Raw genomic sequence first — 16,755 nt, 5'->3', positions numbered from 1 at the left:
AAATCCCCAACAAAACCCATAAACAATAACCCCTAAACAATAAGGGAGGGAAGGGAGGGTGGCTGCCGTCAACAACGGCACTGTGCTACACCCTCCCTCCCCAACCCACCTATCCTGGAGGTGGCTCCGGTGCAGGACGTGGACCTTGCTCCACCCTCGGCGTCGCCCACTTCGGTGGCGCCGATAGCTGCGCCAGGCAGACGGGCCCCTCGGGCTGGGCCGGAGGACAGGAGGGCCCCTCGGGCTGGGCCGGAGGACAGGAGGGCCCCTCGGGCTGGGCCGGAGGACAGGAGGGCCACTCCGGCAGCTCGGGGCAGTCGGGCCACTCCGGCAGCTCGGGCAGTCGGGCCACTCCGGCAGCTCGTGGCAGTCGGGCCACTCCGGCAGCTCGTGGCAGTCGGGCCACTCCGGCAGCTCGTGGCAGTCGGGCCACTCCGGCAGCTCAGCGCAGTCTGGCCACTCCGGCAGCTCAGCGCAGTCTGGCCACTCCGGCAGCTCAGCGCAGTCTGGCCACTCCGGCAGGTCAGCGCAGTCTGGCCACTCCGGCAGTTCAGCGCAGTCTGGCCACTCCGGCAGTTCAGCGCAGTCTGGCCACTCCGGCAGTTCAGCGCAGTCTGGCCACTCCGGCAGTTCAGCGCAGTCTGGCCACTCCGGCGACTGTTGACTGGCGGGCAGCTCTGACGACTGTTGACTGGCGGGCAGCTCCGACGACTGTTGACTGGCGGGCAGCTCCGACGACTGTTGACTGGCGGGCAGCTCCGACGACTGTTGACTGGCGGGCTGCTCCGACGACTGTTGACTGGCGGGCAGCTCTGACGACTGTTGACTGGCGGGCAGCTCTGACGACTGTTGACTGGCGGGCAGCTCTGACAACTGTTGACTGGCGGGCAGCTCTGACGACTGTTGACTGGCGGTCAGCTCTGGTGACGTACGACTGGCGGTCAGCTCTGGCGACTGTTGACTGGCGGTCAGCTCTGGCGACTGTTGACTGGCGGTCAGCTCTGGCGACTGTTGACTGGCGAGGCTGGGCTGACGCACTAGACTCCTGATGCGTGGGGCTGGTACTGGACGTGCCAGCCTGGAGACACGCACCTCCATGCTAGTGCGTCTAGCGGGAAACACCGGACCGAAAGGGCGCACTGGCGGTCTTGAGCGCAGGGTTGGCATCACCCCTTCCGGCTCGATGCCTACTTCGCCCTGGCACATGCGGGGCGCTGGTACCTTGCCTACCGGCCTGAAAATCCCAGGCCTCACCACAGCCCCAACCCCAAAGCACGGGACCTGTCCAGTCTGCCCTACAAGGGTACGGGGAGCTGGCCTGGGGCTGTAATCTCGCCCCGCCAAATAGCCCTTGTGCCCCCCCCTAAAAAATTATTGGGGCTGCCTCTCGGGTTCTACCTGACTCCCAGGCAGGTTGTCACAGTGGACCCGCAACTGCTCCCATGTCCAGTCAATCCTCTCCGTCAACACCTCCAGCGACCAGGAATCCATCACCTCCCGAGCGCGCTGCTTCCAACATTCCTCCCTCACTTGCCTCTGTCCTCTTCTCCGCTGCTTGGTCCTTTGGTGGTGGGTAGTTCTGTCACAAAATCCTTCGTTGTGTTGCAGGGAAGACCAAAATGCAGCGGAGTTGTGGATACTCATATTTTAATTAACAAAAAAAGAGTAACACATCCACTTGACAAAACAATAAATGATACCCACAACACTAAATAGTTTTGCAGGCTCACCAACGCAGTGCAAAAACAACTACCCACAAAACCAAGTGACAAACATACTCCTACATATATGACTCCCAATCAGGAACAACGATCCCCAGCTGTTCCTGATCAGGAGTCACAAGACCAACACAGAACAATCACACACACACACAAGACTGCCACGTCCTGACCCCAAAACTACTACAACAGCTCCATCTGCTGGTCAGGACGTGACAGTGCCCTTGATTCTAAGCAATGTTGTTCTGCTATTTTTATTGGCTTGGCCAAAGCTTTTGATACGGTTGACCATTCCATTCTTGTGTCTCTGATGGGTCTTTGGCCTGGTTTGCTAACTACCTCTCTCAAAGAGTGCAGTGAATCAAGTCAGAACATCTGCTGTCTCAGCCACTGCCTGTCATCAAGGGAGCACCCAAAGGCTCAATGCTAGGTCCCATTCTCTTCTCAATTTACATCAACAACATAGCTCAGGCAGTAGGAAGCTCTCTCATCCATTTATATGCAGATACAGTCCAACAAGCATTCTCTACCCTTAACCTTGTTCTGAACACCTCCAAAACAAAGGTCATGTGATTAGGTAAGAAGAATGCCCCTCTCCCCACAGGTGTGATTACTACCTCTGAGGGTTTAGAGCTTGAGGTAGTCACCTCATACAAGTACTTGGGAGCATGGCTAGACGGTACACTGTCCTTCTCTCAGCACATATCAAAGCTGCAGGCTAAAGTTAAATCTAGATTTGGTTTCCTCTATCGTAATAGCTCCTCTTTCACCCCAGCTGCCAAATCAACCCTGATTGATGACCCTCCTACCCATGCTAGATTACGACACATAATTTATAGATCGGCAGGTAAGGGTGCTCTCGAACGGCCAGATGTTCTTTACCATTAAACACCTCTGTGTGTGTCCCCCATTTAAGATCTGCCCATCTTTCATGAAAGGATCATATTAGATGACCCTCAAAGGCAGCTGCCAATCAAAAGATGAGATTCAAATCTTCTGATCAAACAACCCCTGTGCATGTACGCTGTGTGTGTGTGTATGTTTGTGTAAGGTGCTGCAACACCTTGTAAAAAGCCACTCTTCCACCCAATCCATTGCACAGCGATTCCCCAATCCAACTCACATCGTTTATCCATCACCCAATCGTCCAATCAGCAGAGGTACTGTATATATAGCTCTTTATTTGGCTCAGACCACCCCTTCCTCTCTTTCTCCTCCCCTCTCTCTCTTTCTTTGTATTTCTGCCCAGCATAGTGTTCCAACTCCTGTTTTGATTCAAAACCTGCAGCTGTCACACAGTAAACATGAAAGGGCAAGAGAGCGAGAGATATAGTGCCTTCAGAAAGTATTCATACTCCTTGACTTATTCCAACATTTGTTGTGTTACAGCCTGAATTTAAAATGAATTAAAAAAAAGATCTCTCACCCATCTACACAAAATAGCCCATAATAACAAAATTAAAACATGTTTTTAGAAATGTTGGGAAATGTATTGAAAATGAAATGGAGAAATATCTAATTTACATAAGTATTCACTCCCGAGTCAATACTTTGTAAAATCTCCGTTGGCAGCGATTAGAGCTGTGAGTCTTTCTGGGTAAGTCTCTAAGAGCTTTCCACACCTGGACTGTAGCTCCCGAGTGGCGCAGCGTTCTAAGGCACTGCATCTCAGTGCAAGAGGCGTCACTACAAACCCTGGTTTGAATCCAGGCTGTATCACATCCGGTCGTGATTGGGAGTCCCATAGGGCGGTGCACAATTGGCCCAGCGTCGTCCGGGTTTGGCCAGGGTAGGCCGTCATTGTAAATAAGAATTTGTTCTTAACTGACTTGCCTAGTTAAATAAAGGTTAAATAAAAAAAATTATTCAGCAACATTTGCCCATTATTCTTATCAAAATTCTCAACTTAATTGAGCAAACACTATACAGTAAGGGAAAAAAGTATTTGATCCCCTGCTGATTTTGTACGTTTGCCCACTGACAAAGAAATGATCAGTCTATAATTTTAATGGTAGGTTTATTTGAACAGTGAGAGACAGAATAACAACAAAAAATCCAGAAAAACGCATTTCAAAAATGTTATACATTTATTTGCATTTTAATGAGGGAAATAAGTATTTGACCCCCTCTCAATCAGAAAGATTTCTGGCTCCCAGGTGTCTTTTATACAGGTAATGAGTTGAGATTAGGAGCACACTCTTAAAGGGAGTGCTCCTAATCTCAGTTTGTTACCTGTATAAAAGACACCTGTCCACAGAAGCAATCAATCAGATTCCAAACTCTCCACCATGGCCAAGACCAGAGAGCTCTCCAAGGATGTCAGGGACAAGATTGTAGACCTGCACAAGGCTGGAATGGGCTACAAGACCATCGCCAAGCAGCTTGGTGAGAAGGTGACAACAGTTGGTGCGATTATTCGCAAATGGAAGAAACACAAAAGAACTGTCAATCTACCTCGGCCTGGGGCTCCATGCAAGATCTCACCTCGTGGAGTTCCAATGATCATGAGAACGGTGAGTAATCAGCCCAGAACTACACGGGAGGATCTTGTCAATGATCTCAAGGCAGCTGGGACCATAGTCACCAAGAAAACAATTGGTAACACACTACGCCGTGAAGGACTGAAATCCTGCAGGGCCCGCAAGGTCCCCCTGCTCAAGAAAGCACATATACATTCCCGTCTGAAGTTTGCCAATGAACATCTGAAGGATTCAGAGGACAACTGGGTGAAACTGTTGTGGTCAGATGAGACCAAAATGGAGCTCTTTGGCATCAATTCAACTCGCCGTGTTTGGAGGAGGAGGAATGCTGCCTATGACCCCAAGAACACCATCCCCACCGTCAAACATGGAGGTGGAAACATTATGCTTTGGGGGTGTTTTTCTGCTAAGGGGACAGGACAACTTCACCGCATCAAAGGGACGATGGACGGGGCCATGTACCGTCAAATCTTGGGTGAGAACTTCCTTCCCTCAGCCAGGGCATTGAAAACGGCCAAGGCAACAAAGGAGTGGCTCAAGAAGAAGCCCATTAAGGTCCTGGAGTGGCCTAGCCAGTCTCCAGACCTTAATCCCATAGAAAATCTGTGGCGGGAGCTGAAGGTTCGAGTTGCCAAACGTCAGCCTCGAAACTTTAATGACTTGGAGAAGATCTGCAAAGAGGAGTGGGACAAAATCCCTCCTGAGATGTGTGCAAACCTGGTGGTCAACTGCAAGAAACATCTGACCTCTGTGATTGCCAACAAGGGTTTTGCCACCAAGTACTAAGTCATGTTTTGCAGAGGGGTCAAATACTTATTTCCCTCATTAAAATGCAAATCATTTTATAACATTTTTGACTTTTTTGTTGTTATTCTGTCTCTCACTGTTCAAATAAACCTACCATTAAAATTATAGACTGATCATTTCTTTGTTAGTGGGCAAATGTAAAAAATCAGCAGGGTATCAAATACTTTTTTCCCTCACTGTAGCCTAATTTATTGGCACCAGCGCAGAGCATTGGCCTTTTCCCCAGTGAGTGCGCATATTCACTCTTTATTATTGTTGGATCCGTGCGAATTTCCTCTTCCAGGCTAGATGGATTTCATATTGTATTTGTGTCTCCCCTTCTCGTAGGCCTATTATATGGATCAGACAACATCGTTTTTATTGATCAGTTTGTCAGTGTCAGCAGAGTAGGCTACCATGTCATTTTTATAGTATTAAAAAATACTCTGCTAATGTCTCCAGTCATATAAAGTGTAGTAGAATTGCATGAAATGTGTTCATAAAAGGGCACATTTTTCCTGTACAGAGAAACGTATCTGATATAGCCTATAACCTAGACCTAATCCATGCCACTACGCACTCAGCCATACATTGAAAGGTCTTTCTTGCCTAAATTATGACTATCCAATATTCTCATCACATTATGAATAGTAGGCTATCTTACATAAGTCTGCAAATGTTATAATGAATGGAATGCTTTATTATAAAATACACATTTTTATGGTGAAAATGATTACCTCCAATCCAAACTGGAAAGTCACGCCCCGCCTATGAGTACATTTCCCTTGACCTGCCATTTTGAAGTCGCCGTCTTGTGACTGTTGAATTTGTATAGCGCCTCACAATCATTACAGCCTACATAACATAGCCGGCACTGCTATCATCCTCTGCTATTCACCAAATCTTTCCCAAACATTAGACTACTGTTCTGGCCCTCCTTCTATTTATTTTCAACTCTCCATTTCACAGCTTTTCTCTTATTGAATTAAACTCATTTTTTCCTCAGTGGATTGATGTTAACTTTTTCATCCCAGGTTTCCGAAAAATATTTGACAGCTGGTGTGTATTTGTCAGCTGGTGTGTATTTGTCAGCTGGTGTGTATTTGTCAGCTGGTGTGTATTTGACAGCTGGTGTGTATTTGTCAGCTGGTGTGTATTTGACAGCTGGTGTGTAGTGTATTTGACAGCTGGTGTGTAGTGTATTTGACAGCTGGTGTGTAGTGTATTTGACAGCTGGTGTGTAGTGTATTTGTCAGCTGGTGTGTATTTGTCAGCTGGTGTGTATTTGTCAGCTGGTGTGTATTTGACAGCTGGTGTGTATTTGACAGCTGGTGTGTATTTGTCAGCTGGTGTGCATTTGACAGCTGGTGTGTATTTGTCAGCCGGTGTGTAGTGTATTTGACAGCTGGTGTGTAGTGTATTTGACAGCTGGTGTGTATTTGACAGCTGGTGTGTAGTGTATTTGACAGCTGGTGTGTAGTGTATTTGACAGCTGGTGTGTAGTGTATTTGACAGCTGGTGTGTAGTGTATTTGACAGCTGGTGTGTAGTGTATTTGTCAGCTGGTGTGTATTTGTCAGCTGGTGTGTATTTGTCAGCGTGTGTGTATTTGTCAGCTGGTGTGTATTTGACAGCTGGTGTGTATTTGTCAGCTGGTGTGTATTTGTCAGCTGGTGTGTATTTGACAGCTGGTGTGTATTTGTCAGCTGGTGTGTATTTGTCAGCTGGTGTGTATTTGACAGCTGGTGTGTATTTGTCAGCTGGTGTGTATTTGTCAGCTGGTGTGTATTTGACAGCTGGTGTGTATTTGACAGCTGGTGTGTATTTGACAGCTGGTGTGTATTTGTCAGCTGGTGTGTATTTGACAGCTGGTGTGTATTTGTCAGCTGGTGTGTATTTGTCAGCTGGTGTGTATTTGTCAGCTGGTGTGTATTTGACAGCTGGTGTGTATTTGTCAGCTGGTGTGTATTTGTCAGCTGGTGTGTATTTGACAGCTGGTGTGTATTTGTCAGCTGGTGTGTATTTGTCAGCTGGTGTGTATTTGACAGCTGGTGTGTATTTGTCAGCTGGTGTGTATTTGACAGCTGGTGTGTATTTGTCAGCTGGTGTGTATTTGACAGCTGGTGTGTATTTGACAGCTGGTGTGTATTTGACAGCTGGTGTGTATTTGTCAGCTGGTGTGTATTTGACAGCTGGTGTGTATTTGACAGCTGGTGTGTATTTGTCAGCTGGTGTGTATTTGTCAGCTGGTGTGTATTTGACAGCTGGTGTGTATTTGACAGCTGGTGTGTATTTGACAGCTGGTGTGTATTTGTCAGCTGGTGTGTATTTGTCAGCTGGTGTGTATTTGTCAGCTGGTGTGTATTTGACAGCTGGTGTGTATTTGTCAGCTGGTGTGTATTTGTCAGCGTGTGTGTATTTGACAGCTGGTGTGTATTTGTCAGCTGGTGTGTATTTGTCAGCTGGTGTGTATTTGACAGCTGGTGTGTATTTGTCAGCTGGTGTGTATTTTACAGCTGGTGTGTATTTGTCAGCTGGTGTGTATTTGTCAGCTGGTGTGTATTTGACAGCTGGTGTGTATTTGTCAGCTGGTGTGTATTTGTCATGCCTCAGTTAGGCCCCAAGCTGAGGCTACACACTAACGCCAGATACAAAGAACAAAATAAAAACCTCAGTGTATCCTATAGATATCAACTGCACAGTAATTAGACATTCATGGCTTTTTAATGCATTGTTTTCTCTATATTCAACCCACCCACACTTCATCCACACAATATTTCATGACCCTAAAGCCACCTGCGGGTTATGAGTCGACCCGCACATCACCAGTTGAGTGTTTAGGTGTGGCCCCCCCTCACCTCCAGCAGCTCGTCCCCTATGCGGATGCGTCCGTCTTTGGCGGCGGGGCCCCCAGGGCTGATGCCTACCACGAAGATGCTGAGGCAGGAGCGGTCCTTGTTCCCCGCCAGGCTCAGACCCAGGCCCTGGCGCTCCCTGTCCAGCTCCACACACAGCAGCTCCCCGCGCAGCTCCCCGTAACACAACCTGATCCGCTCTGGAGGGACAGGAGCAAAAGAGAGGTGTTAGTTCTAATGCTCTATGTTTCAGTGTTGAAGAGAGTTACATGTGAAAGAGAACAGCGCCAAACCATACATCTAGTTTCACACACGCACCAGAACATTTCTTAAAGGAAATCACCCTGACTGGATACTGGACATAGACACCTGTAGGCGACACACACACACACAAGTTTCTTATTTTTCTTTCCTGTGATGAGTCTATTTGACCTGTCCAGTCTGTGGAATACCCTGGTCTGTTCCATTAAACATGAGGGCAATTATTACAATATCTCCCAACTCTCTGACCGAGGAGGCCCTGGACTGCCTCCAATACACAGAGCAGGTTCATCTCCGCTCTCTAGCTAAAATCTAAGCTCTGCTTTCTAGTTTTATAATGCTAGCTGGTTCTGCTATGCAATAATCCCTATAATTGCAGTATTCAAGTAATTTTGTGTTAAATAGATGGCATGGTACATCCAATGTAATCTTCAATCCATTCTGGGGAACCCCAGGGCTGTGTCTGAGTCCTGCTGTAGTTCTGATAGAGCTACACAGGTGCCAGGTTACTGTAGGGCTGGGCTGTATACCGTATTTTACTTTATACCAGTATTGATGCACGGACCGGTTTGGGTTTTTACTTTACCTTCTATAATGGTATTTGAATGTTTGGTTTATTAAATGTGGTAAGCCATGTGTAACATCCATTTTTTATAATTTACTTTGCTACTTGAGTCATCTCTCTCCGCTCTCTCTCTCCCTCTCCATGCCACTTTCCATACAGACCTAGCCTCGCCCCCTTTCACACAAGGAGCGCATTTGTTGTTGTTTGACCAGGAGACACTTGTGTTGATGACAACGATGCCGTTTCCACTTCGCATCTTAATATAAATCCACAAGCATTCTATAATTACACTATCAGTTGGTGTTTCTTACATCTGCAAACAGCTAGTTTGTCTTTTCTTAGGAAATTGTGGCTAAAACCTGTTAGCCACTAATACTAATAACAAGTTAGCTGGCTAGCTAATAAATGTACTGAGTCAGAGCAAATGTAGCTGGCTATACAGCCTGATTATACCAGTGATTGTGAGGACTAAATCAGCTAGTTGTTTGTGTAACAGTATTTTCTAAACCAAAGAGGATTAGGCAAAGCATGAATATGTTAGCTACATGAAGTAGCTATGAGAAAACATTTAATGTAGCCAAAGATTATAGGGTCCCCTAGGAAACACTGACCAACAATTTGGTTCCTATACTGTCACAATAACTCCTCTCTGGCATTTTCATTCGTTGTCATGTCAAACAACACTGTATTCAAAGTGCCCACTAATATATTCTAACTATAGAATTATAATAATCATTCTATTTCCAGGATTCCAACAGTTCACCCAAGCGTTTTTTGTTTAAAGTCAAATCACAATTGCAAAATTTGGTTAAAAATAAGGCCTAGATGTTTTGCCAATATCGTGCAGCCATATGTGGCAGTGTGGAAATTATTTCAAATGAATGCAGGAAATGCAGAAATGTATGTTTGTTTTTTTGTTGAACAGTATAAAACAAATCAGAATGGCGAAAGACCCATTGAAATCACTTTGAATTTGGAACTGGAACACGCTGTCGTACACATCAATCCAGAGAATCCCAAACATGCTTTATGGGTGACATGTCTGGTGAGAATGCAGCCTAGGGTCACACACCACTCATAAAGAAAATGTACAAAATACACATTTTTAAAAATACAGTGATATGATATTTTGGCCATATCGCCCAGCGCTAGGTTACTGTAGAAAGGCTCCTACACTAGCTGTTATTTTCTGTAATCCTCCGGTTTAGGGAGAGGGACGGCCTGGCTGACCACACGCCTCTCTTATCTGTCCTCTCTCTCTTCTCCTATCTTATCTGTCCTCCCTATCTTATCTGTCCTCTCTCTCTTCTCCTATCTTATCTGTCCTCCCTTTCTTCTATCTTATTTGTCCTCCCTATCTTATCTGTCCTCCCCCTCTTCTCCTATTTTATCTGTCCTCCCCCTCTTCTCCAATCTCACCTGTACTCACTTTCTTCTCCTATCGTATTTGCTCTTCCTCTCTTATTTGTCCTCCCTCTCTATATTTGCTCTTCCCCTCTCTGTCCACAGCTAAAGATCTGGGTAGAGCGGAGGTCCTCACTTACACTCCTCTGTGTGTCCCCCATTTAAGATCTGCCCATCTTTCATGAAAGGATCATATTAGATGACCCTCAAAGGCAGCTGCCAATCAAAAGATGAGATTCAAATCTTCTGATCAAATAACCCCTGTGCATGTACGCTGTGTGTGTGTGTATGTTTGTGTAAGGTGCTGCAACACCTTGTAAAAAGCCACTCTTCCACCCAATCCATTGCACAGCGATTCCCCCATCCAACTCACATCGTTTATCCATCACCCAATCGTCCAATCAGCAGAGGTACTGTATATACAGCTCTTTATTTGGCTCAGACCACCCCTTCCTCTCTTTCTCCTCCCCCCTCTCTCTTTCTTTGTATTTCTGCCCAGCATAGTGTTCCAACTCCTGTTTTGATTCAAAACCTGCAGCTGTCACACAGTAAACATGAAAGGGCAAGAGAGCGAGAGATACAGTGCCTTCAGAAAGTATTCATACTCCTGGACTTATTCCAACATTTGTTGTGTTACAGCCTGAATTTAAAATTGATTAAATAATTTTTTCCTCACATATCTACACACAATATCCCATAATAACAAAATTAAAACATGTTTTTAGAAATTTTGGGAAATGTATTGAAAATGAAATGCAGAAATATCTAATTTACATAAGTATTCACTCCCGAGTCAATACTTTGTAGAAGCACCTTTGGCAGCGATTAGAGCTGTGAGTCTTTCTGGGTAAGTCTCTAAGAGCTTTCCATACCTGGACAGTAGCTCCCGAGTGGCGCAGCGTTCTAAGGCACTGCATCTCAGTGCAAGAGGCGTCACTACAGACCCTGGTTTGAATCCAGGCTGTATCACATCCGGTCGTGATTGGGAGTCCCATAGGGCGGTGCACAATTGGCCCAGTGTCGTCCGGGTTTGGCCAGGGTAGGCCGTCATTGTAAATAAGAATTTGTTCTTAACTGACTTGCCTAGTTAAATAAAGGTTAAATAAAACATTTAATTGTGCAACATTTGCCCATTATTCTTTACAAAATTCTTAAACTTCTGTCAAATGGTTGTTGATCATTGCTAGACAACCATTTTCTTGTCTTGCCGTAGATTTTCAAGTAGATTTACACTGAACAAAAATATCAACACAACATGCAACAATTTCTAAGATTTTATTGCGTAACATACAGTTCATTATAAGAAAATCAGTCAATTGAAATAACTACATTAGGCCCTGATCTATGGATTTCACATGACTGGGAATACACATATGCATCAGTTGGTCACAGATACATAAATTCAGAAAACCAGTCAGTATCTGGTCTGACCACCATTTGACTCATGCAGCGCGACATATCTCCTTTGTAAAGAGTTCAGGCTGTTGATTGTGGCCTGTCGAATGTTGTCCCACTCCTCTTCAATGGCTGTGTGAAGTTTCTGGATATTGGAAGGGAACTGGAACACTCTGTCGTACACGTTGATCCAGAGCAACCCAAACATGCTTAATGGGTGACATGTCTGGTGAGAATGGAGGTCATGGAAGAACTGGGACATGTTCAGCTTCCAGGAATCATGAACAGATCCTAGTAACATGGGGCCGTGCATTATTATGCTGAAACATGAAGTGAAGGCGGCAGATGAATGGTACGACAACGGGCCTTATGATCTCGTCACGGTATCTCTGTGCATTCAAATTGCCATCGATAAAATGCAATTGTGTTAGTTATCCATGGCTTATGCCTGCCCATACCATAACCCTAATGTCACCATGGTGCACTCTGTTCACAACGTTGACAATAGCAAACCGCTCACCCACACGACGCCATACATGTGATACAGTTGAAACTGTGATTCATCCGTGAGGAGCACACTTCTCCAGCGTGCCATCGGCCATCGAAGGTGACCATTTGTCCACTGAAGTCGGTTACGACGCCGAACTGCAGTAAGGTCAAGATGTTGGTGTGGACGACGAGAACGTACAGTGCATTCGGAAAGTATTAAGACCCCTTCCCCTTTTCCACATTTTGTTTTGTTACAGCCTTTTTCTAAAATGGATTTAATTTAAAAAAAATCTATCTACACACAACAAACCATAATGACAAAGCGAAAACAGGTTTTTCGAAAAAAAAATTTTTAAATTAAAAATAAAAACAGAGATACCTTACTTACATAAGTATTCAGACCCTTTGCTATGAGATTCGAAATTGAGCTCAGGTGCATCCTGTTTCTATTGATCATCATTGAGATGTTTCTACAACTTGATTGGAGTCTACCTGTGGTACATTCAATTGATTGGACATGATTTGGAAAGGCACACGCCGGTCCCACAATTGAAAGTGCATGTCAGAGCAAAAACCAAGCCATGAGGTCGAAGGAATTGTCCATAGAGCTCCGAGACAGGATTGTGTCGAGCACAGATCTAGGGAAGGGTACCAAAAAACGTCTGCAGCATTAAAGGTGGTCAAGAACACAGTGGCCTCCATCATTCTTAAATGAAAGAAGTTTGGAACCACCTAGACTCTTCCTAGAGCTGGCCGCCCGGACAAACTGAGCAATCGGGGGAGAAGGGCCTTGGTCAGGCAGGTGACCAAGAACCCGATGGTCACGCTGACAGAGCTCCAGAGTTCCTCTGTGGAGATGGGAGAACCTTCCAGAAGGACAACCATCTCTGCAGCACTCCACCAATCAGGCCTTTATGGTAGAGTGGCCAGACGGAAGCCACTCCTCAGTAAAAGCCACATGACAGCCAAAAGACACCTAAAGGACTCTCAAACCATGATAAACAAGATTCTCTGGTCTGATGAAACCAAGATTTTACTCTTTGGCTTGAATGCCAAGCGTCACGTCTGGAGGAAACCTGGCAACATCCCTACGGTGAAACATGGTGACGGCAGCATCATGCTGTGGGAATGTTTGTCAGCGGCAGGGACTGGGAGAATAGTCAGGATCGAGGGAAAGGTTAACGGAGCAAAGTACCGAAAGATCCTTGATGAAAACCTGCTCAAGAGTGCTCAGGACCTCAGACTGGGGGCAAATGTTTACCTTCCAACAGGGCAACGTCCCTAAGCACACAGCCAAGACAACGCAGGAGTGGCTTCGGGACAAGTCTCTGAATGCCCTTGAGTGGCCCAGCCAGAGCCCGGACTTGAACTCGATCGAACATCTCTGGAGAGACCTGAAAATAGGTGTGCAGCGACACTCCCCATCCAACCTGACAGAACTTGAGAGGATCTGCAGAGAAGAATGGGAGCTTGTAGCATCATACCCAAGAAGACTCAAGACTGTAATCACTGCCAAAGGTGCTTCTACAAAGTAAAGGGTCTGAATTCTTATGTAAATGTGATAATTCTATTTTGGTTTTTGTATACATTTACAAACATTTCTAAAAACCTGTTTTTGCTTTGTCATAATGGGGTCTTGTGTGTAGATTGATGAGGGAAAACAATTAGGAATTAGGAGAAAGTCAAGGAGTCTGAATACTTTCCGAATGCACTGTAAACAGGGGCGGAAATCCCGGGGGGGACACGACCCCCCCATCCTGGGAAAAATATGATTTGTCCCCCCAATATATCACTGAAACATAACTATGTAATTTAAATAATATTAATAATACGCAATGAAAGCAATTGTGCTGATTATAGACACTTAATAGCGAGTTTTTAAGTTTCAAAAGATTGCGACCCCCCCACCCTTTGCCTCACAATGGTTTGATTCACTGCCAGTTCCTTAGTTGGCAAGGTAACAGAGGGGTGGTATCCACTGTCTGAAAGGCACTCAATGAACGTAACTGACGTGAGGTTAATCCAGGCAATCGCGCACACACACTAGCTGAATATGCAGAGCTAGCGCGCAAATATTAACTATTAAGCTAGCTAGTACCTATTCCATTTATGTGGCGTCGTCAAAGATGGAATCTTTGCTATCGTCAATTTATTCCAAGATCAGCACGCAGCTGATGTAAGTTAGTGCTTCAAAGTCCCTGTGATAAGGTTAGCGATAAACTGGAGTCCAAACTGAACAGAACTACACTCTCTTCTACCATTGTCTTAAATATATTTAATGGTCTCGTTGCAAAAGCTAAATTGTCGCAAGGGAACTTTTATTTATTTTATTTCACCTTTATTTAACCCGGGTAGCAAAGATTATAGTAAACACCACCGAAACGGAATTGTTGCTCGCTAGCTTTGCAAATTCAGCTATTGTTGGTAGCCAGCCAATATGAAACAAACTATTAAAATTACAAAAGGTTGCAGCATATGTTGTGTAAATGGTGAACTCATACAGCTGTCAACTCTTGTCATTTTAATCCGTTTCACATTTGCTAGCTACCTTTTAGATTGAAGCCCAAATAGAATGATAAAAGATAAGATGATAGAAGCCCATCTCCTACTGTAAATAACCTACACACTGTGTGTGTGTGTAGCCAGCCAGCCAGGTAGAAAAATGGCAGAAAAATAAAAGACGGACATCAGAGTATTTTTCAGTACACCAAATGCAAAGTAAGAACCCTAGTAGCCTAATATCTCAAAGACTAGTTGATAAAATGTTCATAAGAAAGAAATTAAATTCTAATGGAAATGTTTCACAATGATGTCATTAGGCAGAGCAGGCAACAGATGGCACACAGACAGCAGAGTTGGGGACAGATATGCAGGGACAGACTGGCAGAGACAGGGAGTCTCAGGTAAGTTTGTTGAGTCTTTGTTTGGCAACATTATGAAAGGTTCTACATTTTTTTACTTGTAAAATAGGAACATAATTGGAAAATGCCATGGATACCCCCACTCTCAACTTAAACTGGTGACTGAACTAAGATTTGTTAAAGGCAATGGTATTGCTGTTGTGATTAGTTGTGTAGTTTTGGGTACCGGTAGTTAGGAGTACGGCAAACACCTTATTTCTTTGGTTCCTCAATATACATTTACCCTATTACAATGTAGGCTATGTGTTACAGCACTACTTTTGGTGTCCCCCTCAGGAATTGCTCTTGAGAAAATGTCATGTAATTGTCCCCTCCAAAGTTGATATCAGATTTTCGCCCCTGACTGTAGATAAGCTTCCCTGAGACAGTTACTGACTGTTTGTGCAGAAATTCTTTGGTTGTGCAATCCCACAGTTTAATTAGCTGTCCGGATGGCTGGTCTCAGATGATCCCCCAAGTGAAGAAGTCGGATGTGGAGATCCTGGGCTGGCGTGGTTACACGTGGTCTGCGGTTGTGAGGCCGGTTGGACGTACTGCCAAATTCTCTAAAACAACGTTGGAGGCACCTTATGGTAGAGAATTTAATGTTCAATTCTCTGGCAAAAGCTCTGGTGGACATTCCTAGAGTCAGCATGCCAATTGCACACTCCCTCAAAACTTGAGACATCTGTGGCATTGTGTTGTGTGACAAAACTGCACATTTTAGAGTTGCCTTTTATTGTCCCCAGCAAAAGGTGTGCCTGTGTAATGATCATGCTGTTTAATCAGCTTCTTGATTTGCCACACCTGTCAGGTGGATGGATTATCTTGGCAAAGGAGAAATGCTCATTAACAGGGATGTAAACAAATATGTGCACAAAATTTGAGAGAAATAAGCTTTTTGTGCATATGTTCAATTTCTGGGATCTTTTATTTCAGCTCATGAAACAAGGGGACCAACACTTTAAATGATGCGTTTATATTTTATAGTCAAAACTGTAACCCGGCCACTCAGGAACATGCGCTGCCTTCAGGGTCAGCAACTCCAGTGTAGATCTGGCCTTGTGTTTTAGGTTATTATCCTGCTGAAAGGTTCATCTCCCAGTGTCCTGGTGGAAAGCAGACTGAACAAGGTTTTCCTCTAGGATTTTGCCTGTGCTTAACTACATTGCGTTCATTTTTTATCCTGAAAAACTCCAGTCCTTAACGATTACAAGCATACCCATAACATGATGCAGCCACCACTATGCTTGAAATGATGGAGAGTGGTACTCAGTAATGTGTTGTATTAGATTTGCCCCAAACATAACACTTTGTATTGAGGACAAAAAGTTAATTGCTTTTCCACATTATTTGCAGTATCACTTTAGTGCCTTGTTGCAAACAGGATGCATGTTTTGGAATATTTGTATTCTGTAAAGGCTTCCTTCTTTTCACTCTGTCAATTAAGTTAGTATTGTGGAGTAACTACAATGTTGTTGATCCATCCTCAGTTTTCTCCTATCACAGCCATTAAATTCTCGAACTGTTTTAAAGTCACCATTGGTCTCAAGGTGAAATCCCTGAACGGTTTCCTTCCTCTCCGGCAACTTAGTTAGGAAGTACACCTTGATTTTTCTACTGACTGGGTGTATTAATATACCATCCAAAGTGAAATTAATAACTTCACCATGCTCAAAGCGATACTCAATGTTTTTTTTTTTTACCAATCTACCAATAGGTGCCCTTCTTTGCGAGGCATTGAAAAACCTCTTTGGTCTTTGTGATTGAATCTGTGGTTGAAATTCACTACTCGGCTGAAGGACCTTACAGATAATTGTATGTGTGGGGTATAGAGATTAAAAAATCATGTTAAACACTATTGTGTACACAGAGTGAGTCCATGCAACTTATTATACGACTA

The 16,755-nt window shown here is 44.6% G+C and overlaps 1 protein-coding gene across 1 annotated transcript in view; it reads right to left on the bottom strand.

Annotated features, from left to right (window-relative positions):
* The window catches only part of LOC106574043 (multiple PDZ domain protein), a 129,343-nt gene that overhangs the window by 95,868 nt on the left and 16,720 nt on the right, over positions 1-16,755 (bottom strand). Inside the window, exon 2 of the mRNA XM_014149565.2 lies at positions 7,842-8,038. Coding sequence (XP_014005040.2) covers positions 7,842-8,038 — 197 coding nt within the window. The remainder of the gene's footprint in view (positions 1-7,841; positions 8,039-16,755) is intronic.

The sequence above is a fragment of the Salmo salar genome, chromosome ssa16, assembly GCF_905237065.1.
Source record: "Salmo salar chromosome ssa16, Ssal_v3.1, whole genome shotgun sequence".
Taxonomy (NCBI): domain Eukaryota; kingdom Metazoa; phylum Chordata; class Actinopteri; order Salmoniformes; family Salmonidae; genus Salmo; species Salmo salar.
This window is presented reverse-complemented; position numbering and strand designations above follow the sequence as displayed.